General features: G+C 40.0%; 1 protein-coding gene across 4 annotated transcripts in view; it reads right to left on the reverse strand.

Annotated features, from left to right (window-relative positions):
• LOC121917214 (neuroendocrine protein 7B2-like) overlaps nt 1-24429 on the reverse strand; it is a 62326-nt gene that overhangs the window by 31820 nt on the left and 6077 nt on the right. Inside the window, exons 5-12 of one of the 4 annotated variants that reach the window (XM_042442974.1) lie at nt 23627-23778; nt 23388-23534; nt 18640-18714; nt 17882-18049; nt 17601-17733; nt 17111-17216; nt 15154-15280; nt 10893-14041 (exon numbers count right to left, since the gene is read on the reverse strand). In XM_042442974.1, coding sequence (XP_042298908.1) covers nt 12525-14041; nt 15154-15280; nt 17111-17216; nt 17601-17733; nt 17882-18049; nt 18640-18714; nt 23388-23534; nt 23627-23778 — 2425 coding nt within the window. In that variant the 3' untranslated portion in view covers nt 10893-12524. Of the gene's footprint in view, nt 1-842; nt 1083-5329; nt 14042-15123; nt 15281-17110; nt 17217-17600; nt 17734-17881; nt 18050-18639; nt 18715-23387; nt 23535-23626; nt 23779-24429 lie in introns of those variants that run through there. The other 3 variants (XM_042442994.1, XM_042442979.1, XM_042442986.1) reach the window with 3 other exon arrangements.

Consider the following 24429-nt stretch of genomic DNA (forward strand, 5'->3'; position numbering starts at 1 on the left):
CTCTTTTGGGGGTACTTTGATTGTGGGTTCCTGTCTGGCAGAGGGTTGGACTCAGTGGCCACTGTGGTCTCTTCCAACTCTATGATTCTATGAAAATGCAGTTACTAAAAGAGAGGCAGAAGAAACAGGAACAACAATGCTACTAATGAAAAGAGGAGAATAGCTAAGGTAAGTCAGAAACCTGGCAAAATAGAATGGCCATGTTAGTATGTGCCTCCCTTCATAATTTATAATCCATATTTTATGCAGATTTAATCCTTGGTGAAAGCATCTGAGGAAGTAGCCTGAAGTCTATGAAAGCTCATGCTGCCAACTTCTTTCTTTCAGTTAGTCTCAATCCTTGGTGAATTGGTACAAAGGATTTTCACCTGTCCCACACAATGTAAGCAGCTTGAACAAACAGTAGACTAAAAAGGTAAAACATTACTGCAAAGTATTTCTGAGCACACATTCATTGCATTCAATTAACAGAACCTACATAAGAGATAAGAACCTACATAAGAGACAATGAATTTAATGGGAATTAGTCCTGGGTAAGTCTGTGTAGGATTGCACCTTTAATCTTTAATTATTATCTTTGACTTTGATTTGGTATCCAAGAATGAACTAAAATGTCACAGTCTTCTGCATATTTATTACAGTCTGTGAAATCAAATCAAAGATAAATTGCAAGATAAACTACCTAACCAATTTGCATATAATCCTTGATAGGAATCCATAATTTAAGAGTATCACAGAATGACTGAATAAAGTATGTTAAAATTTAATAATACAACATAGATTTACTAATCTAAATCTAATAACAATAATGTCTATAATAATTAAAAGTGATGAACATTCACCTTCAATGTTCTGTGGGCCTACTAGATTCATAGCTTGATGTGCTGGATATTCAACTCTCGGTCTGGCAATGCCCAGTTGCTCCATTACTCCATGTAGAAGTCTTTGGATATCAGCTTCAGAGACTCTGTCTGGACTCTTAGGACTGTGGCTAAATGTCAAAGCTAGCCTAAAGGCCACAAAAAGTAAAACACTGCAGAGAAAGGTTGAGCTCATGGTGCTGTCAATCTGTATCTTGCCACCTGTTGCAATACAAAAATGAATAAATAAATGAATCTGGATATGAAATACCACCTGCTTTCTCCATTTTGTTAGCTTCTCTAAAGTAAATTATTTTCTCAGACAGTACTGAAATTGAGGGAAAAATATGTATCTTAGTGCATTTTGATCTATCTTACAGGACCATTGTAAGAATTACATCTAGCTAATACATGTAAAGAGGTTTGAACATTTGGATGTGCCATGCAAATGTTAAATATTTAAGATTGTACTATAAATATTAATGAATATCTCTATGTAGGAAAAAGCAAACAGCTGTGTACAGGCTTTCATTATATTCACCTATTTCACTACATGCATATATAGTGAGAACAGATACCGATTTTCTCAATATGTATGAACAGATACAAAGTTTGTGTACACTGAACCACTAGAAAGGAAAAGTATCACTGTCTCAGTTAACCATGAAAAAAGTTTTATGGGTTTTTGTTTTGTTTTAGTATTTTGTATTTCAGAATTCTGGTTAAGGGAAGCTCAACCCACAGTGTGTCCAAAGCTATCTGACATGTGAGACCAGCAGTTTTCTTTTCTAATGTGCCAGGGATTGGACCATATTTGTGCTACAATTTTGTCTCTTTCCTGGAAACTCACCAGGGGTCAGCAGTGAATGGCTCAAAGTGGTACCAGTCCATGGGCCATCACTATGAATAATGCTGTTCTAAGGTATATACACTAAAACAGGGCTTTTATTATAGGAGTGAACAACTGATGACCCTCCAGATATTGTTGGACTGCAATTCCCATTAAGCCTTGCTAATGGTTATGCTGGCAGAAGCTAATGGGAGATGTGCGGCAAAACTGTTTGGAAAGCCACAGATTAATCAATAAATAAATAATGTACATAGACTGCTCCATTTTATCTTTGTTGTTCCTGATAATGCTATTTTCTCCTAGTGTATAATAGTGTTAAAGTTTTATTCATTAATTTTAAAATTTGCTTTAAAAACATTACATCTTACCAAATTTTAACTGTAACCATATGAAATTATGTACATGTAAATATATTTAAGCTGTGTATAATAATTGCTAGTTGTTTATGACACAATTATTACCATTACATTCAGTGCTATATAGGAATTACAATTTATGAGTAACATTAGTAGAAAAAATATTACTACAAATTCTATATGGTGTGGTATGGTAGAATCTCAGTGTGGGGTGACACCATGAGTTACCACATTGGGTGATGCCAACATTAGTGACACCAATGTTTGGAATCAGCATGCAGCCACAGATATGATTTGGAAAGTCTTTATTAGAAAACTGAACATTTTCAACATAGATGCATGTATTCCTTCTTCATTTTATTCAAGAGACTGGCAACATGTCATGGTTCAGCTCATATAACAAATATTCACTTCACCCTACCCCCATCTCTCATCCTAGAACAAAATGTTTTTGTTTATTCCCCCATAATAGGATTCACCCAATGTGAAGGGATTAAGCATGTAAAATCCAGAGAATCACTATTTTTCTAATCACAGAATAATGGTAACAACTCTGTAAAACCTACTAGGGAAGTCCCAGATGTTTTATTTATTCAGTCTGATATGTACAGCAAAACATTATCATGTTTACTGAGATCATTCAGGAGTAGCCATGTTGGCCATATAGCAAATCCAATAACACTGAAAATTCACCAAACAGTGATACCTTTATAGGACCAACAAAAATGCACAATATACATGTTGCAAGCTTTCGAAGCTCCACTGGCTTCTTCATCAGGCAAGGTGTTTAAACCCATAAGACATTAGTCATAGGCCTGCATTTTTTTCTGTTTCTGTTTTCAGTTCAGATGTTATAGAAGGGTATCTCTTGCAGGCTGGCACCTCCTCCTTCTGGCCATGTGGCAACTGGCAGATTCTCAGAGTCCAGGAAATTTAACATCCATTAGCAATACAAAAGAGATTTTTACTGTTTACTGAAATGTTCACTCAGATGTTTATCTTATGGAGCCTAGTAAGGCATTACATCCCCAGTAAATACCCTAAAAGTACCAGATCTCCTCTAATGTTGGAAGGTAAGCAGTCAGCCCTGGTAGTACTTGGATGGTAGACAGCCACTGCATACCAGGAGCTGTAGCCTATATTTCAGAGGAAGGAACTGGCAAAACCACCTCTGAGTATTCCTTGCCTAAGAAAACCCAGTGAAATTTGTGTGATCACAATGTCAATGGGCAACTTGAAGTCATATATACACACACAGTGGATACAAGTAACACAAGTGGTTTACATTTTGATTGATGCCTTCATTGAGTTTCCTCACAGTGGGTGGGTAGTAGGTGGTTCAGCACCCACATATCATTACTAAGCAAAGTATACACATTACTATTATATCTAAGGACAATGTGGCTGGAAGAGCCCATCAAAATGAATGACAGAGAATGGCCTTTTAAGGCTGATTATGACATACACTTTAGTGTGAATATGTGCCTTAAAGCTTCCTGCTGATTTATGCTGACCCCCACGAAACCATAGGGTTTCCTTAGGAAAGGAATACAGGACTCAGGATTTGGGGTTTTGCCAGTTCCTTCCTCTGAAATATTGCCTGCAGCACCGGGTATTTGTTGTCAGTGTCCCATCCAAGTACTAACCAAGCCTGACCCTACTTAGCTTCCAAGATCAGAAGGGCTCTGGTGTCTTTAGGATATTTAGGATCCCCCAGGTGGTCCATAGAAACCCATTGGGTGACCTTGGGCAAATCACAACATCTCAGCCTCAGGGAGAAGGCAAGGGCAAAACTCAGAACGAAACTTGCCAAGGAAACTCCAGGGTGGGTTCACCTCAGAGTCTTCATATGTGGAAAGGACTTGAAGGCCCAAAACACATGCACACACTATATATATATATATATATATATATATATATATATATATATATATAAAGAGAGAGAGAGAGAGAGAGAGAGATGTATACTTACATTTTTGTATATATTTTGATACAGACATATATATATATATAATGATTATATATACACACACACTTGGAAAGGGGTGTGTGTGTGTGTGTATATCCTTATCCACATATTTTTTTTATCCATGGATTCAAGCATCCACAGCTTGAGAATATTCAAACAAGGATAAATTCCAAATAGCAAACCTTGATTTTCCATTTAAGGGACACCATTTTGCTTTGCCATTATATTTAATGGGACTTCAGCATCCATGGATTTTGTTATTCATGGGGAATCCTGAAACCAAACCCCAGCAGATAGCAAGGCCCCACTCTGTGTGTGTGTATGAAATTATTATTATTATATACACAGTTGGAAAGGAGGGAGGTGTGTGTATGTGTATATGTACATCCCTCCTTTCCAAGTGTGTGTGTGTATAATAATTATATATATGTCTCTATCAAATTATGTATGTATGTGTTGCCTGCCTTCAAGCCCTTTCCATATATATATATATATATATATATATATATATATATACTGTATATATATATCCCTGTATCTCATCATCCCTCCTTTCCAAGGAAGGGGTTTGAAGATGAACCTCCCCCCCCTTACAAGCCCCTCCTCTCTCTCTCTCCAGGGCAAAAACAAAACCAAGCAAAAGATCAACTGCCCTGACGTCGCCCTTTGGGAGCTGGCTCTGCAGCTGCCCTCCGAGCCTCCCTCCTGCCGCCCCCGCTGCCTTGCCTCTGACGCAGCCACCCTCAGGGCTTGCTGAAATGAGCCTCTGGTGGCCATGGCCAAGAGACGCCCATCCCAGCATCCTCCCCAGGGGGGGGCCTCATCAGAGCAGCAGCAGCAGCAGCAGCATCCTCCTCCTCGCCATCATCATTTAACAACCGCCAAATGCCATTTGGGCGCCTTCTCTCTCCATCACCAAAACGAGGCTCCCTCCCAGGACAAAGCTCCCCACAGGCCCTGCTCCCCTTCCCCAGGGCCTCCCAGTCAACCCCTCATCTGTGGACGGGTTCTTCCTGGGGAAGGAGCAAGAGGCGAAGGAAGATGGGGAGAGAGCTTCTTCCTGGGAGGCCTGGGCGCCAGAGGCTGTGGCATGAAGAGAGAGAGAGGCTCAGGCCTCCCGGGAAGAACCTGCTTCTCTTCCCACTCCCTCCCCAGTGCCTCCCAGTAAGAACCTCCCCGCAACTGGGAGGAGGCCATGGGGCGCAATGGTTGAGCAAAGGCCCATCCATGGATTTCCCGCCAGGCTGCTTCTCCCCCGGCTCTCCATCCCCGGAGGGTTTGGCGCCACACTCACCGCTGGCACCGGGAGAAAGCCACCGACCACCAGACCCGCGCGCCCTGGCTCTCGCTTCTTGGCTCAGGCGGAGAGGGCGGGCGCAGCAGGTGTGCGGAAGGGGAGGGATGATGGGCGCCGGGATGCGGGGAGCCTCAGTCTCCACCATCGCTGAGAGCTTGGAGGGAAGCAGGCCTCCGGAGGCCCCCGCTGGGTCTGGGGGCTGCTTTGGGACACCTTCGGTTAGCAGCTAAACATGTCCTGAGATGCTACTGCTGCTATTATTATTATTATATTAACATTATTATTATTATCCAGCTTTGAAGAGAAGTACATGAAGAGGAAAAAATAAATACAAAGAGAAGAACAATATCTCTGTGTGTGTTGTGTGCCTTCAAGTCCTTTCTGACTCATGGCCCCCTATCCTAGGGTTTTCTTGGCCAGTTTCTTCAGAGGGGGTTTCCCTTGCTATCTTCTGAGGCTGAGAGAGTGTAACTTGTCCGCTTTCTTGGATTTTTTTTCTATGCTCAAGCAGGAAATCGAACCCAGATTTCCAGAGTCACTGTCCAGTGCACAAACTACTCCGCCACACACTGGTTCTCCAAAGAACAACAGACCTACAAAAAGTTACCAAAATAAAATGCAACTCAATGGCAAGGCTTATAGAGAAATGTAGCACTCTTGGGTCCAAATATACACTGTTTGCATGTCCATCCTTCATGAAAGCCAGCATAATTTAATGGTTGTTGTAGTTTATGGTCAACAGTTCATCTTTACAGTAGGTAGCAAGAGCGCTTAAGAGCCTTGGGCAACAGTACTGGGAGACCAGGGTTCAAATCCAGGCTCAACTATGTAAACCCACTGGGTGACTTTGGGCAAGTCACACTCTCTCAGCCTCAGAAGATGGTAAGGACAACTCCCCTCTGAAGAAAAATGCCAAGAAAACCTCTTGATAGGGGGTTGCCATAGGTCAGAAACGACTTGAAAGCACAAAACAACAATGTTTATTCTTCAGTGGTGAATAATTAAAATGAGTAAGTCAAAAAGGCTCAAATGTTGATCTGGGTGTTCAAATGGCCTGGTTTCAAATCTTGTGTATACAATAGATGGGTATATATATATAGAGAAAGGTAGGATTATGGGTCACAAGACCATATGCAAGAACCCCCTCCCATCATTTCCTCAGCCCCCCCAGGCACAAACAAAAGGCAAAGCCATGTTAATCTGAAACATCTAGTAGCACTTTTGAGACTGTTCTTACATTGTTGTTGTTGACGTGTGCTTCCAAGTCACGTTTGGACTCATGGCAACCCAAAGGTGAACCTATCATAGGGTTTCCTTGACAAGTTTCTTCAGAAGGGGTTTGTCACTGCCATCCTCTGAGGCTTACCCAGATATTTCTCCAAAGCAGCATCTCTCCCCTACACACACACACACTTTTGGTTGGTTTGTTTAAATCCTTTCAACAAACCTGTGAGCTGGCTTACACAGTGACTGGTCCAAGGTCACCTAATATGCTTCATACCTGAATAAGGATTTGAGTCCATTTTTATTCAGATGTTCTAATTATGACTTTACTGTGTATTGTGTATTTTGCCTTCAAGTCGCCTGTCAACTTGCAGCAACCCCATGAATTGCTTAGTCTTTATAGGCACCAGGGTCTGTAACAACCTATGCCAAATAAAAAGTGTAAGTCTTTAAGATGGCACAAGGCTTTGTTGATTTTGCTGACCCAGAGCAACATGGATGCCTCCCTTCTATTCCATTTAGCTTTGTAGACTATGGAAAAAAAATAACCACAAATCTGAATCAAGTGTAAATTTGGAATCTGTTTCAATGGAAGAGGAAATTGATGATGGTTCATGATCCTGTTTTGGCTCTAAGAAGACCTCAGATGACCTCTCTTCACAGTAGCATCCCTCTCTCCTTGTTTCTGTTGTCCCCCCCCATGCCATTAAATACATTTGCTGGAGAGAGACTTTACATCTTTTTTATGTGAAAGTAGTAAACATTGTTGCAATGATAGGAAAACCTGCCCCCCCCCCCAAATGGGTAGCTTAATGTAGATATAGAACTCATTACCTGTTTGCTTCCTAACAAAATCTACCATCATCGTCGTTTGATTGCCTAGAAATGGAAGGACTGAGAGAGGTAGCTCAGAAAGAAGGGAAATAGAAAGTTCCCACAGCAAGCAGAATAGATTTAAATAAATAAATAAAAATAACAAAAGTCAAATGTAAATTAAGCTCCCCTTTGGCACTCCACATACTTCCCAAACAACTGTAAATCTACTGCTAAAATACATGGATTTTCATCTAAATAGTATTATATACATTGTCCTAGTCTTGCAAGAGAGGGCCAGCATGGTGTAGTGATTTGAGCAACCAAGGTTTGAATCCCTCGGCCATGAAAACCCACTGGGTGTCCTTGGGCAAGTTACACTCTCTCAGCCTCAGAGGAAAGCAAAGGCAAACTCCCTCTGAACAAATTTTGCCAAGAAAACCCTATGACAGGGTTGTCCTAATTTAGAAATGAGTTGATGGCACACAGCAGGTCTTGCAGGCAAACCTTATGTACCTTCCTCACACTGTTTGGCAACTGTTTTCTACTGCTCAAATGCCTTTAACATATGTCAGTGTGAGGTCTTACAGTAACTGTGATAGTTCAGAGTTTACTTTTTATTTATTTAATTTCTATCCAACCTTTCTTCCAATAGGGGACCTAAGGCAGGTCCCAACTTATGAGGCTGCACTCCTATATACAGTACATCTTTTTGTTATGTACCTGTGACAGATTCTCTCTCCAGCTGGCCTCAAAGTTCCAGCCCCTGGGCTTCTGTCACTTACCTTGCCTCCCCCCCCTTCCTTCTTAGATTGGGTCCTTGGGCATCAAAGTGACCCCCTATGTGGGCAAGGGTTGTTTTGGTGGGTTTGTTGTGGTAAGTGTGACCACTGTCCACTATCATAATAAGAACAAAGGCAGTTGTTTAAAAAGAACAAATAAGTGAAAGTTTATTAAGACACATTTAGGGGTTATTCTCACTGGCAGGATAAATTGCTTTGTGATTCGCTCCTGCCCTGGTTTGGAAAGCGATTTCAAAAGACTCCTAGTTCTCATTATGAAAGGGGTTTTTTTTGAGGCGACTGTGGTTCCCACTGGCACCACTGCTTTAAACTCTCCTGTCAATCATCTGACATAAGCCCAGCTGGGAAACTGGGGGGGGGGGGGTTGGAGGCTGAGAGAGTGTGAGGCTCAGATAGTGTGACAAGGAGGATGGCAATGGAGCAAGGCAAGGGGGGAGCGGAGAGGAGGATGAGATGGAGGCAAGGCTGGGAAGGGAGCTTGGGGCTGGGAAAGGGACATTGCCAGGCCGGGAAGGGAGACGAGGAGGAGGAGGAGGAGGATGGAGATGGAGGGCACCGGGACCGAAGGAGGCTTGTGAGAAGGAGGCTTGTTTTCTTCTTTCTTGCTGGCTTTTTTTGGTAAATGCAATTAAGTGCTTAAGCTACAGAGTGGTTTAGCACCTTTGCAAGTAGTTGCTAAACCATTCTGTTGCTTAAGCGCTTTTTTTAAAAAAAGAACCAAACTTCACACCAATAATGACAGGGGGGGGGTGACATCTCCCCAAAAATGGGGAGGGATGGTAAACACCCCTCTGCCCTTAGTCCCTCCCCTCCAGAATGTTGTGATTCCAATCTTTCATTCCCACTTGCTCAACAAGCGTTGGAATCACGTTTTTTCAAAAGAACTTTTTAGCTGGTGTCTGGAAAAAAAGTTCTTTTGCTTTTGCCTCGCTTCATCATGACAGATTCGATCACATCACGACAGGAACTGGTTTCAAATGGGAACTAGGATCATTTAATTCACTCAGCAATCCGATTCTTTTTATAGTGGGAATGGGGCCTTAGATGACACATTAAACCCCAAACTCAATCACTCACAGCTCCCCAAAACCAGTTAGTTCTTTTCTCTGGCTGACCCTCCTGCCCCTATTAGCATCTGTTCCCTATCTCTCTGCAATCTTTCCCCCCATCTGTGTTCTTTCAGTGACAAGCCTTAATTTTGTATTAGTGGGACCTTGGTATCCACTGGGGTTTGGTTCCAGAACCCCCACTAATACCAAAATCCGTGGATGCTCAAGTCCCATTAAATACAATGGACAGTAAAATGGTGTCCTTTATATAAAACTGCAAAATTGTGGGGTTTTTTTAATATTTCCAAGCTGTGGATGACTGAATCTGTGGATAAGGAATCTAAGGACATGGAGGGCTGGCTGCCCCCTCTACACAGCTTGCCCAGTTCCTCCCTTCAGTGCCTCTCTGAACCCCTTGCCATCACTTTTGAGAAATCTTGAACAGGTAAGGTGCCAAAGGCTGGAGAAAGGCAAACATTGTTCCTCTCTTCAAAAGGGGAGGGAAAGAACGTCCAGATTACAAACCAGTTAATACCAGAAAAATATTAAAACAGGAGTCTGTTTGCAGCTATTTTCATGACAAAGACAATGCAAAGGCAGCCTTATCATGGCAAGTTTCTTTAGAGTGTTTGACTTGACTAGGATCACCCAGTGGATTTATATGGCCAAGCTGGGATTCAAACCCTGGTCTCCAGAGTTATAGTCCAACACTCAAACCAGTATATCATGATACATTTACCTGCTGACAGATACAGTTTATCTCATAGGGTCTTACATTTGAGTACACAGTTACTGGATTGCACTGTAATCTGCAGGATTGGGAAGTGTAGGGAATTCCACTTTGATATGTGAATACAATTTGTTCATATGTGCATCGATTTAACGAACCTGTGCATTTCCCTTGTGTGCATACATATTTTGATCTTCAGTATTCCATTTAAGACTATGAACCATGGGAGGAAAATACTTATGAGAAGGTTATTTAGAGAGATATTTTTAAAATTCATCTTAAGAGGAAACTGTTACACAGTACTGAGTCATATAGGAATGCAGCCTGTATTTAAGGCATTGATGCAGTTTATACACACACACACACACACACACACACACACACTGCATCAATGCCTTAAATACAGGCTGCATTCCTATATGACTCAGTACTGTGTAACAGTTTCCTCTTAAGATGAATTTTAAAAATATCTCTCTAAATAAACTTCTCATAAGTATTATAATATTTAGGACTAATGTATATTTAAAGATATAGCTGTGCCAGCCTTTATCAGAAAAAAAGATGTTGCAGCTGATGAAGTGGAGACCACAGAAACCTATGCTGTAAGTTTCTTCTTCATTTCAAGGGTGCTATTGGATCCCTCTATGTTTTTATATGGATTTAATTTATGTGGCCTAAATACCCAGATCCCATCTGCTCTCAGAAACTAAGCGGTGTCAGCCTAGGACAGACCTCCAAGGAATACCAGATGCTGTAGGCTACATTTCACAGGACTATAACCTGCTTCCTTCCTAGGATGCTGTTTTCCTTAGTGTATGTTTTCTTCAATCACTGGAGCATAAGGCAGGAGGGATGGAGTACTTGCATCTACTATGTAAAATGCCATACATGATCTACTGAAAGCAGGACACAGCATTCTGCTCGCAATACTTCTGCTTTCCAAAAATGTTTTTATTAAAAGGGAGACTTGGTAGAGATCAGTCCTTCAGAAGGAAACACAGCTATACATCAGATATACAACACATTTACAATAGGTTACTACAGTAAAAATTATATATATATACACAGCATGAAAAAAAAACTTTAATTACTTCAGAGAGAAGTTTTAAGACCCCAGTCACAAAGTATACATAAAACTAAAGCAAAAAATCAAATAACTTATACACTGGACAAACAACAGTTTCAGTATTAGACTTAACTGATCCAAATACCTGTGCAAATGAACAGTATGGCTTTATACAGTATGTTTTAATGCAGTGATATAATCCACACATTTTATTCCATTTAATCATGTGATTTGTATCACATAAAAGACTTGCAAGTTTCTTTGTGCCTGCCCTTCCCCACAAAGCAAGTACAGAAAATAATGTACATGTAATACAACACTGGAGTATTCTACCATATTTTGTGCTAGGAGCTTCAGAGTGTATCCACCTACAGTTAACAGCACAATGGCTACACAAACTTGACATTTTATTTGGTGGCCATTTGTTTGCCTCAACTAAAAGTCACCTCTTAAAAAAGTACACAGCCTGATAGTTTTTAGAACAGTTACTGCTGCAAGACAGAGGTGGGCAACAAGATGTGACCTCCAAATGTGCAGACTGCAGTTCTCAGCATATCTCACCATTGGCTCTATTGGCTAAGGCTGATGAGATCTGTAGTCCAGATGTGCTGGACTCCAGTTCTCAGCATTTCTCACCAGTGGCTCTACTGGCTAAGGCTGATGAGATCTGTAGTCCAACAGCAACTTTCATCTGTGCCATAAGGAAACAGCACTAGTGTAAAATATGAACCATCACAGATACTTGAATGTTGCAAGAACTGTGACTATGTAGCAAAATTCAAGTGTATGAACCACGTTTTACTTGGCATGTAAGACTACACTTCCACATTTTCAGTTCTCAAAAATATCAACTACAAACAAATTCTTTGTACTTTTTGAAATCTGAGTTAAGTAGCTAGCAGCACTTGCAAGTTTTTCCCCTCATAAAACTCATCAAACATACAATAACAAATACCTAATAGGAACCCACAAGGTAAATGCTACCCAACAGAATTATTCACTTGTTCAAGTTTCAGTCACAACTTAATTTCTACTGAGTTTAAGAGACAATATTTATATTTAAAAGGCAAGTGAAAATATTCGCCCCCTTCAAAAAGAAATAAAAAGAAATAAAAAACAAAACCCAGACTTTGGGATTGAAAACAGTTTCTTTTGTGCAACAGAAGCATTCCTAGAATGGATTTCTGTTTACAGAAAGCATGTGTTATGTAGACAGAAAATGCACCAATTTCTCCTTCCCTCTATAGCCCCCAGTATCTTATTATTTTCCCCACTATTTTGTAGGGATCCAATTACCCCACCTCCCAGTGCAGATTTTGAGAAAGGCATAAAGGCCTGTATGAGAAAAAGAATTGCTGAAAATCACCATCACCTTTACTCTGCCTGGAGAATCACTCTAGCACCCTCTTGTGGGTAGAAAGGGCTCTTCTGTCTTATCAAAAATATTCTAAATCCAGTACTCTGGCAGCAATCCTAAACATGCAAACCTATGTGTGTTCTGTCAAATCTATAAGTCAAGAGGTTTAACAACCGGAAGAAGTTTTGATGTTGCCATTGGATTCTTTGGAGATCCTCTGTAGCGAGTCTTTATTTCTACTGTTTTCCTGAGAACACACTTATCAGGTGTAGCACTTGCGGCATTTATGTTTGTGTTCATTTTTGCAACAGTTTTTGGTGCTTCATGATTAGTTAGGTCCTCAAGGGCAGATTTGGAATGATTTGCAGTAGTCACTGTCTCTTTGCAGCTTGTATCAGGTCTGCTGGCTTGTTCTAATGGATGTATCAGTTGTTGGAAGGGTTTGGAAGATCGAGCAAACTGATCATATGTAGACATCTGCTTGCATGTTGGTTCAGAAGGCAGAGATGAAGCTGTAGAGGTTTTAGACATGCTTTCTGCACAAGAGGACAGTGCAGTTTCATAGCTGACTGATCTAACAAGAGAAGGACAGTCAGCAGCTTTCATTAGTTTACAAGTAACTTTATGCTTATTGGCTTCCAAGAGGGAGTTCATCTTCCTTATAGAATGACGGACAGGGGTGCGTTGGAACTTAAGAGGTGGCTTTGTTTTGGTTGCAGAACACGGTTCATTTAATGAAAGTTTGTTGAACCAATGTATGTGGTCAGCAACCTTTCCGGAAGGGGAAAGTTTAGATTTCTCACATATATCCACGTGCAAGGCATGTTTGCCATTTCTGTCTCCATCTCCTGATAACAGCAAGGAAAGTTCTTTTGATTCACAACACATTCTAGTCTCTGGCTCTGATTTGCAGTATATAGGTTCTTTAACTTCAATCAATCTTTCTGTGCTAAATTGCTCAGTGGATTCCAGTATTTCCTTTTGCAAAGTACTTGTGCCTTGTAACTGGAGGTGTGGAGAGGTCCTTGTAATCAGCTGGTCCTCTTGCACTGAGCCATCATTTTCACGTAGCTCATGGATTTCAAGATCTGTCTTGGCATTATTTGGGGACAGTGATCCCTCCACAGAACTGGTTTTATCTGTACTTGACAGACATTTGTCAATTTCACTTGATTCATAAGCAGAGTTTGTAAACAGAGTCTTCTGCTCTACATTTGACATTTTCTGAGCTGTACCTTTAAAGTGATGCCTCTCTAGATTAAGGTCTGTAAAGCACATTGTTCCTCCTGTTGAATTTGATTTTGAAGACTCAGTTTCAAATAACTTATGAAGATTGCTTCCAGATTCAGAAAATGCTTTCTTAATTTTCAGTAAAGTGTCTGTAGTCACATTATTTTCATCTTCACATAAGGATGTTTGTCGTTTATTGCTATCCTGTCTAGTTCTTGCATCCACAATTTTAAATGGAATGACTGGCAGTTCTTTGACTGTAAGAGCAAGCTCTGAGGAAGAGGCTGCTACTTCACATCTTGCCATTGACGCAGTACCTCTACTACCAGTTCCCTGAGATTCTGTGGTATTTGGGCCAGTCCAGGACATTCGATAGCTTGCATCATTATGCTTTACAATTTTCAAGTTTTCCTCTGATTTGCTGATGTCTTTGGAACCTAAAAAAAGTATTGTTTTTAATCTCAGCAAGTTATAATCATGCACATTACACTAACGTCAATATTATAGTTTCCATATATTATATCACTGTAATTAAGTACACTTGGCCCTCCACATTTAGAGCTTTGATTTTTGCAGATTTAATTATTTGCAGATTTAATTAATATGCTCTCTCTAGGAATCTCTAGGTCCTCCAGAGAAATTCTGATGGAAGTTGACCATAGAGTTGCACCGAAGGACCTAAAGATTCCTAGAGAAAACATTTCTCTAAGCATTTATAGGTCCTGCAACATGATTCTATGGTCAAAATCTGGCGGCCCTGTATTGAGAAAATATAAATATAGTAGTTACACTGCTCTGTTCTCCCTATCACGAACTGGGATACAACAGTGCCTGTTACATTCGTAATCTCTGGCTCTATTTCAGGTTTTAAAGAGAAATCTCAATTTCTGGGGGGGGGGGGGGGATTCTTCATAATAGATTAAAGTAATTTGCTGAGTTACTTTTTGCACTACATAAAATAGTGCCAAGCGATCATATCAATGTGCACATATGTCTGTGAACTGCCATACCCTGTCCCCTAAATTTCTTAGTCTCACTTGAAAAAGAGGAAGAATATCTAAAGTACACAATGGAAGCACAGGAACACACAATAGCTGCTCACTCTGAACTCTTTGAGAATACAGAAATATCCACCCATCTCAACTTCTACTATGCATTAAGGCCAGACAGCTGAGACAAATCTCAATCCTAACACTGACTGTTTATCATTAGAAGGCAAACTCCCAGGAAAATAACTAAAACATTACAGTGATGACAAGATTATTGGTATAAGTAAGGAGTGGAGCAGCATTTTCAAGTGGAATAGGCATGAGGTACTTCCTTAATTACTGTTTGCAGGGCTGTAATGAAGCAGCCAGGCAGCATTTTCCTGAACAAGAGTAGGGTTAAAGAACACAAATGGTAAATGAGCCATACACCCCAAGTATCCAAAAGTAATTTTTTTGTACTGAGAAAAAGGTTCTATAACTGAACCTTGAATGTTGCTACAAAGATGAAAAATTTCATGTATCCACTTAACAAGCCTTATTTACCTTTGTTATAGACTCACCAACATATGGGCTTAATAATGTACCCTTCTTCACAGAATCTAATCCATTTTCCTTGTCCTGCTGACTTGCAAGTCGACGACCAATATTTTCAGATCTGTTACTAGCAGGATGATCCATTGCTGTATTCTTTTCACATACAAAAAGAACATTTAATAATTGATCCCACAAATGATTGTATGTATGTGCTAGGAATGCAAAGGAAAGGTTTTGTTTGCTTTCTCTCATCCCGATGGTAATAGAAGAGAGCTTGCGAATTTGTGGCAGTGGTAGAATAGCTAACCAATCCACAGGTCTCTGAGATTCACAATATTACAGTTGTCCCTCCATATTTGTGGCTTTGACTTTTGTGGATTTGATTATTTACGATTTTGATTAATATATTCTCTCTACGAATCTTAGGTCTTCCAGCACAATTCTGCCAGAGGTTGACCATAGAGTTGTGCAGGAGAACCTTGGAGAAAACACTTCTCTACACATTTGTATGTTCCTCCTACATGATTCTATGATCAACATCTGACATATGTTGATCACAAAATTACACTGAAAGACCTGGAGATTCCTGGACAGGCGTTTTCTCAGTTAAAAAGAACATTTTTTTTTAATTTGCAGTTTTTTCTACAATCACACAGGTCCTTTATCCCTAACCCCAACAAATGTGGAGGGACCATTGTACAATATTATGAACGCTGGATGGGAAAGAGCAGAAGCTGGAGACTTAGACAAGAGGATTGTGGAAAGAGTTGTACAGGCAGATGGCAGGTACTGGGAATCAAGAAACCCCAAGGCTCACAAGCAGATGAGTCAGGCAGACAGAAAAAGCACTAGCAAAAATGATCATGCAACTGATTAGTGGTCTTAAGTGTGGCATATCTTTGGTCACATATAGGCTGATGTAAACTAGCTGCTCAGCTTCCCAATGAGAGTAACAATCCTATACAAGTAACTTGTAAAAGTGATTTGTAAATGAAGGATTATAAACAGCATAAGATTACCAGAGCCAGACAACTCTTGCCTCCTCTCCTTCCTACACTAAACCAAACATATGGAGTCAACAGACTTACAGGAGACTGAGAACTGGGAAGATGTTTCCTTTTATATCTATCTTAGCATAGCTCATCATACAAAAAGCTGCTTTAATTGGTTGGTCATCATCCTTCCTTTTACATGTGGGTTATGACACTGCTCTCAAATCAGTAAAACAAACACTATGGAATATTGCTTTTTGTGACGTTTGGGCTCATTCATTCACATCTTGCTCACCGAGCACAAACAATATACAATATGTTAGACCTTTTTATCTAGCCAACTATTTAAAGAATTTGACTGTTTATTATAATAGATTGTTTACCAGTTTAATGCTTTTCTCTCTGCCAGGTAGATTTGTTGGTGTCCTTTGCAATGCATGTCCCTGCTTAATCAGAAAGTAGAATCCTCGAAACACATTCTTTTGTTTTGCGGATTCTACAAGGAAGCTCAACAACACATGATTAATCCATTAATGACAAATCCACCAGGAAAATCTGCCCAATTTCCTGCCAAATTCTTATTAGAATATTCCCAGCATGAGTTTGGTTGGTATCAGATTTTTGTCTGAGGCAGTCAGGATCAAAGAACAGCTAACTTTTCTATTAGGGGAAATGTCTGAAATAAGGACTGTCTGTATGAATTGACCCATTATTTCTCTGGAGAACAGTGTCTGAATCCCTGCTCAGCCATGAAACCAACTGGGTGACCCTAGGCAAGTCACACTCTCTCAGCCTCAAACGATGGCAATGGCAAACCCCCTCTGAAGAAATTTGCCAAGAAAACCCTGTGCTAGAATTGCCATAAGTCAGAAATGACTTAAACCACAAATCCTTATGCTCTTAATTTATTTTGCATGTGGTGAATCTGATTTTGTTGGGTCTCTGGACCATAAAAAAGAACTGTTGTTCTAATGAGAAATATACACCATACCTCTTTGCTGCTTTTTCCCAGAATGAACTTTAATCGCAGTGACCTGCGTACCATTTCTTTCCGACTAATTTTAGGAGAAAAGCAACCCATTTTTCCAGAGTCAGCCCTGAAAGTATGGAGAAATAAGCTTTTTAAACACTGTTCTCAATATTTGATACTTTAGTAGTGGAATCAACTAGTTTATATAAATAAAAGAGTCAGTCTTTTAAGAATAAGCAGTATTTACATCTAGAGGAAAGCAAAATTGAAACACTATGTAAAGTTCTGTCACACTGACTTAAATCTTACTGAAGAGTGAATAAGCGAAACAATACAAAGAGAACAACAACAAAATCATCAGTAACTTTCAAAGAACCAGGGCAGAAAACTCTGTACATTTACATTATTTCATTTATACATTGACTAAGATCTATTTACTTTTTTTAGTTATTACAAAACAGATAATATTCTCCTTTTTGATGCAGTAGTGTCAATGTTTTGACAAGGTTACCTCTGCACTTTTTTGCTGGCAATTCTTTTGCTTCTTCGACTCCCTATACTAGGGAGGTGACTTTCACCAGTGACTGAGACAGATAGTGAATTTTGAGATGCTTCAAGTAATATAGGACTTAATTCAAACTGAACTGTAGAAGAGAGGATTAAAGAAACAGGTGCTGGTATTAAATTACCTATAGTTCAACCTTCTGCACTGCAATTTTACAAATATTATGAACAAAGCAAAACTCTCAACTAGTTAAGATGTAGACAGTATTTAAATAGTTATTACTCTACCTGATCCAGGCGTTGAGCTAGTGCTGAAAAGAGTATTTGGTAACAGTTCAAGACCCATGTTATGCCTGATAGATCGTCTTTTCTTACTAGAGAAGCCTTGAGAAGAATCAGCAGGATATTTACGCTTACAATTTGGTGTAACAATCACTGGAGTCACCGGAGGAATTACTGTAAAGAGAGTGATAACTGCAATAAAATGGCAAACAAATTCATAGAATATAACTGTTGTATAGTTGAAAGAATGGAGCTCTATTCACAGAAGTCAGCAGCAAGTCTGGCACTAAACATGTTGATATGTGAAAATTGCTAGAAGAGAGAAATTAAGAGAAAGTGTGTAAGCAGAAGAGACTTTTAAAAAACCCATGTACTGCCGATTCAGTGATATTTATTCAAACCTGTGTGCACTTAGAACAATTTGTTTTTCCTGTTTGCTCCTTCAAGCTTCTGTCACAGATGACAAATATATAGAGCCATGCAAAAAAGTTACAGTAGAAAATATATCAGAGAAAGCAATGTTTCTCAAACAGCATGTAACCTTTGCTGATTAACCTGGCTGAACACTAGCCCATGACACCCAAGCTTTAGTAAGCAGAAATAAAAAGCCATCTAGCTTTCAGCATTATATTAAGAACATTTCCATTATCAATATGACAGAAATCTAAGAAATGCCATAAGCAAGTCAGTATTTATAGACATGCTTGCATACTGATCGGTCTTGAGATGATATGCTGTGCTTCATGCAAATGTGCTATACCTACCACATCTGCCTTTCTGAGGTGTAGTGGAGGGTGTTCTGTTAGATTTAAATTTATTCAGTGCTCCACTAACAACATCTGAAATTGAAAACACCATGCAATAAAGTGTTTAGTTGGAACTTTAATTTGTTCCATTTCTAAACACAGAAAACACTGTTTATTATAGAAAGGATAAAATGTGACTTTTTAGAAGTATGCCCATTTGGAAGCCCCTTTCAGAGGAAGCATAATCCCTCTCAGAGGAAAGTAAATTGGTCAAAACTTTGCAATTATTAAAATAACCAGTCAGTTTCAAAGATGCTGCTCAATTCCATCATTTCTCCACACCCATTTATTCCATTTCATCTGATATGCACAAGTGTTATATAAGCATGTTTTTAAATTCAGAATCCAATTTCCTTCTTACTGCATGAGATGGGACATGGCAGAAGGACAGGTTGCTAATCTGTAACTGTAGTTCTTCAAGTGGTCATTTGTGAACTCACACACTGGGCATTCTGTGTCTACAAAAAGCATCATCAGAACCTTCTAGAATAGACATACAAGTTTTTTGGCAGTAGCTCTGCCCACCCTCCATCATAATCCTCCCTGTTCCCACTCATTTTACTCAGTTCCCATGGATGCCACATACAGGCTCCTATGCACCAAAGAGGAGGATGGGAGGGTTTGTGCGCGTTCACAGATGACCACTCAGAGAACTACAGCAACCTGTCCTTCTTTGTAGTCTCTGTGACTCACACACTGGGGAGACTACCAAGCTACTCACACAGTTGGTGGGAGTATCATGCTAAAAAAAGAAAGAAGTGTAATCTTTAACAGAATTAAGGTACTGATTACAATGTAATGAAGCTCTTACCAAATACATGAACTTTAAGAGTTACAGTGGTACCCCGGGATACGAATTGATCGCGTTACGAAATTTCCGGGGTACGAAAAAGTTAGCTTGGAAAAAACTGTTCCGGGTAACGAAAGATTTTTCGGGTTACGAAATTTTTTTCGGTGTGTTTCGGCGCTTTTTGGCACGAAATTTAAAAGCCGCGGCTTTCCAGCGCTAGCGGAAAGCCTTTTTTCGGGTTGCGAAATCTTTCGGGTTACGAACGGCGCCGCGGAACGAATTAAATTCGTAACCCGGGGTACCACTGTACTTAAAATGTGAAAAGAGCATCCAGTCTACAGGGTGAATGTGATATAAAGGCCAATGGTTGCAACCATACAGCAGTCTTACACACATCTTCCAAAAGAATGCCACTCAGAAAGGCAGAAGAAGCTGCTACTGCTCTCGTCAAATGTGCTTGGATTTGAGTCAGCTTGGATCTTTCACCATCAATTCGTAGACAAGATGAAGCATGGAGGCCACCTATTTTGAAAACTGTTGCGTCAAAACAAGCAGGCCAAGTTTCAAAGCTGAACAGCAGACAAAGAGTTTCTTAACTCTTCCTTGAATTCAATGTCCGATTGGTGTAGAAGGCAAGGGCCTAACAAACATCCAAAGAGTGAAGGGTGCACTTGAAGTCATAAGAAGGGTTCTGCATGAATGTGGGCAGAATAATCTCTTGGTTCAAGTGAAACAATACAATACAATACAACTTTTGGTGGGAAACAAATGTCAGGATGGAGAACAACTTTGTCCCAGTGAAAACTACAAGTAAGGTGCACAGCTTGCTAACTCTTCAAGCAGAAGTTATTGCTACCAAGAAGGCAGTCTTTCAGGTGAGTAGCTGAAAATCACATATAGCCACAGTTTCTAACAATTTCTTAAATAGCTGCGACAGGACTAGATTGAGACTCCAGGTGGAGTCTGCCCCAATAACAGAAAATGTAGGTTCTGGAATTCCTTCAATAATCTGCACTAAGGAATCAAGAAAGCAAGGGGAAGACCACTGAGTTGCCAACAAAAGGAGATGGAAGACAAATAGCAACACATAGATGACAAGAATTGAGTCCTTATGGGAAAGAAGGAATTTGAGGATATGTCTAATTCGTGACTGGCAGCAAAAAGTCCTTTCGATGAGAGGATAGCTACAAACTTGTTCCAATTGTATAGATAGGATTTTTGAGTGGAAGGCTTGTGGGCATCCCGTAAGACAAGGAGTACTGAATCCAGCAGATCAGTCATCCTCGGATCCTCCACACCATCAAAGGCAAGGTCTCTAACTCCAGGTGGCAAGCCTGGCCCTCGTGAATTGTGAGAAGATCTGGACGGAGAGATAGGTTCAGAGTGACATTTGCCTTATTTGTTTAGGCACTACCCTTGTATTTGTTTTGACACTACCCTGGTGATCAATGGAAATGGAGGAAAGACATATAGAAGAGGTCCATTCTATTCAAGAAGGAATGCATCACTGATACCCTTTTCCTTTGGTTCTGAAGCAAAATTGGCTGCATTGGTTGTTCAATGGGAATGCAGAGGTTCACTTCCAGAAACCTCCACCAGTGAAAAAAAACATCGAGCCACATGCAGATGTAGTCTCGATTTGTGGCATGAATCTGACAATCTGCTCAGTTCATCAGCTAGAATACTTTTGTTCATAGGGAGGTGAAAGGCTTAGAGGGAGATCTTTCTGTTGACGCATCAATCCCAAATTCAGATTATTTGTTGAAGCAGCATCTGAAGCTGCATCCACATGGCAAAAACAAAACAAAACCAGTTTCAGGCTGCTTTAACTGCCCTGACACAATGCTAGGGAATTCTGGGAACTGTAGTTTTGTGAGACATTCAGCCTTCTCTATTAGAGAGCCCTGGTGTCACAATAATTTCCAGGATTCCCTAGCAGTGAGCTAGGGCAGTTAAAGTGATCTCAAATCACTTCAATACCAAGGTAACAGTAAAGAACAATCCACGGGGTAAGAGAAAGAATGGCCAAAAACAAGCCAAGAAGGATTTCTGGTTGGATATGGTGGACTGGTGAGACGTTTCTACAGCAGCAGCAGGTAAGAATTGATCACTCAGGGTAGTGGGAGGACTGTCGGGTAATTAAGAAACCGTCTTAAATGTCTCCCTGGTAAGGGGGATTCAGAGGGGTTTTATTAAGTTCAGAAACTGGGCTCCGGGCATTCAAGAAAAAAACAGGACAGAGCAGGACACGAAACGAACCATGGCTGCAGTAGAGGTTACTGCCTTGTGGTGGTCCGGAATGCCACCAACTTTTTTAATTTTAATTTTTACTATTTCGTTAGGATGCAATAAATGGAGCTTCTGCCAAGGGCAAATGCAAATCCTTTTTTTGCTGGTTAATTTTGTACTCCACTGAAAGAGCAGCTTTAAAAGGTTATGCGCCTGAGAAGTGAAAAAGCTGAGAAAAGTGACAATTGCAACCACTGTGAGAAATTTCTCTTTTCTTTTTGTTTTGTTTGCAATTTAATGGAGCAAATTAGGTCAAAGTTGGAGGCAACTGAGTAGGAAACTAACACAATTCGAATATTTTCAAGCTGACAAAGGATGAAAAGAGGTGGAGAGAGATATCGCCTGTGCTGGGGAAATACAAAGGGTAAATGCACTGAATTGACTTTTTAGAGATTGTGCAGTTGAAAAGATTATCAGATAATAAGGAAAGATGTAAAATATGCAAAGTACAGTGTGCCTGCGCCATATGCACACACACTTTACACGGTTTTCACCATACGCTGAAAGCGGTGTGGGGAGAAGGGGTAGCATATCCCATAGGGACGAATGGAGGCGCACACCCTTGGTGCGCGCGTGCCACTGCACCACCATGTGCACAAGGCCCATTCATTTAAATTGGGCTCGAGCATAGGCGGTATTTGCTTTATGTGGGGGAGTCTGGAACGGATCCCCCATGTAAAGCAAAGGCACACTGTAATTTGATGAAGTAAAGTGTAGACTTAGATTTAAGCCCCTAGAACAGTTAACATCAGAGGGATACAACTGTGGTTGCCTTCTGTATAGGCAGTTCAAGAAGAAATTTATCCAAATATTAATGCAATAGGCATAGGGCTTGTTAACTCAAAATTTGATGAGATCCTAGCTTCTGAAAACACATGTAAGACGTCTCAACTGTATAAACATTTTCTTCAACTTGAGATGGAGCATGAAGTGATTAAAGAATCAATGGTAAAATCAGCTCAGAACATTAAGCAGAATATGCAATTAGCTCAGTGGGAAAGATCATGGAAGATAAGGTTAAAATATACTTTGAGCTATGACCTGAAAGAGAATTTTTATAAAATGCAGAATCGGTGGTATCTTACGCCTTTTAAATTAGCCAAAATACAAAAAGGAGCCTCAGATAAGTGTCACTCAGGAGATGCTGTTTGACAACAAGCCATTGCCATTCTTCAGCAAGCCACCGGTTTCTTCTTGTGAAAATGTAGCTGAAGAGCCCATCCAATTTTTTTTTTTAAGAAAACCAGGGTTTGAAATCATAGGGATATCCTCCAAACAGAAGATGATTTCCACTCTGAATCAACTGACAAATGTAAAATACAATGAAAGTATCTGCAAGGGGAGGAAAGCCATCACACCGATCCCTAGACCCCGTCCTTATATGTTTATTATTTAAAATACCTAAAGAGGACTTGAGCGCGCCTTCCAAAGAGTTAAAAAAAATCAAGCATAAAAAGCTTGCTATCCAAACTCACAACCTAAACACAGTTTATTAAAATTAAATTACCCCATTAATTTTTAATGTAAGAACATTATTTTAGCTGTATGTTTGCTATTGTACGGTTACTATCCCATTCTTATTAAAAACAAAAACAAAATTTTGGTAGTGAACAATTATTTAACCCACCTCCTATGCTCTGCCTTCTCCTCCTCATGTGTTCACGAGGAGTTTCGATTTCATTTTCTCCACAATCTTGCAGTGAAGGCATAGAGATGGTATCATCAATACCAAGCAGAGCAGGTATCTTTTCCAGGATAACCTTTGGAAAATGTCCTGAAAATAGGGAGCAATTATGAATGTTATGTAAGGAATAACTTAACTGAATAAAAAACTCAAGTTCCTGTAACTGAGTGTTACAACCTTACCTATTTTGTCTGCATGATCAATGAATGTTTGCAGAACTGCAGCCTGCAAACGAAGTTTCTTCTCTGTCATCTTGTCAGGTTCACTTGATTGCAAGAGATTTGGAACAAAAATTACTGCCAGGTTGCTACTGTCCATTTTGTTTTCAGCAGATCTGAAAAAATATCCAAAAACAGAATTAGTGTCAGACACTTCATTCTCATTGCCTTCAGTGTCAATTAGCAATTTTAGATTTATACAGTTACAATTTCTGTTGGCCAATGTCCTCATCATCCCTACATATGAAGAGCACCTATCCATATGCTGTTACCACTGCAGGTATTTTCTAATATTTTTAAACTACTTTAGCACAAGTTTCTATTCTCAAGGTTTGTGCCATCTTGGGCAAGAAAGAAAAAGTAACAAATATAAATTTCTCTCAAAAGCAAAGACACACCTGAAGAGATCATGAGTGGTTTCAACTAGAGAATATATTTCCTCAGTTTCTCAATAGTTACATCAAGCTACGTAACCTCCAGGTCATGTGGAACCATTTGCCCCTTTGGAAAGGGGTTAGCATGGGACTGAGAAGGGTGATGTTTTAAACCTTCTATTGAGGAAACTATAAAGTATGGAGGAAGAGAGGGAAATGTGGGGAAATAGTACATGAGAAGCATGAATAAAGGGAAAAAAACTTGTTTTCCCTTTATTCCAGTAGTTTCCAGGTAAAGGGCTGAATATAACATTTAAACCATTTTAAGTGTGCTTCCCAGTCCCACCATTAATTCAATTATTTTGGGTTGTCAGTGGGTATAAATGAAGTATT

The sequence above is a fragment of the Sceloporus undulatus genome, chromosome 1 (genome assembly GCF_019175285.1).
Source record: "Sceloporus undulatus isolate JIND9_A2432 ecotype Alabama chromosome 1, SceUnd_v1.1, whole genome shotgun sequence".
Taxonomy (NCBI): domain Eukaryota; kingdom Metazoa; phylum Chordata; class Lepidosauria; order Squamata; family Phrynosomatidae; genus Sceloporus; species Sceloporus undulatus.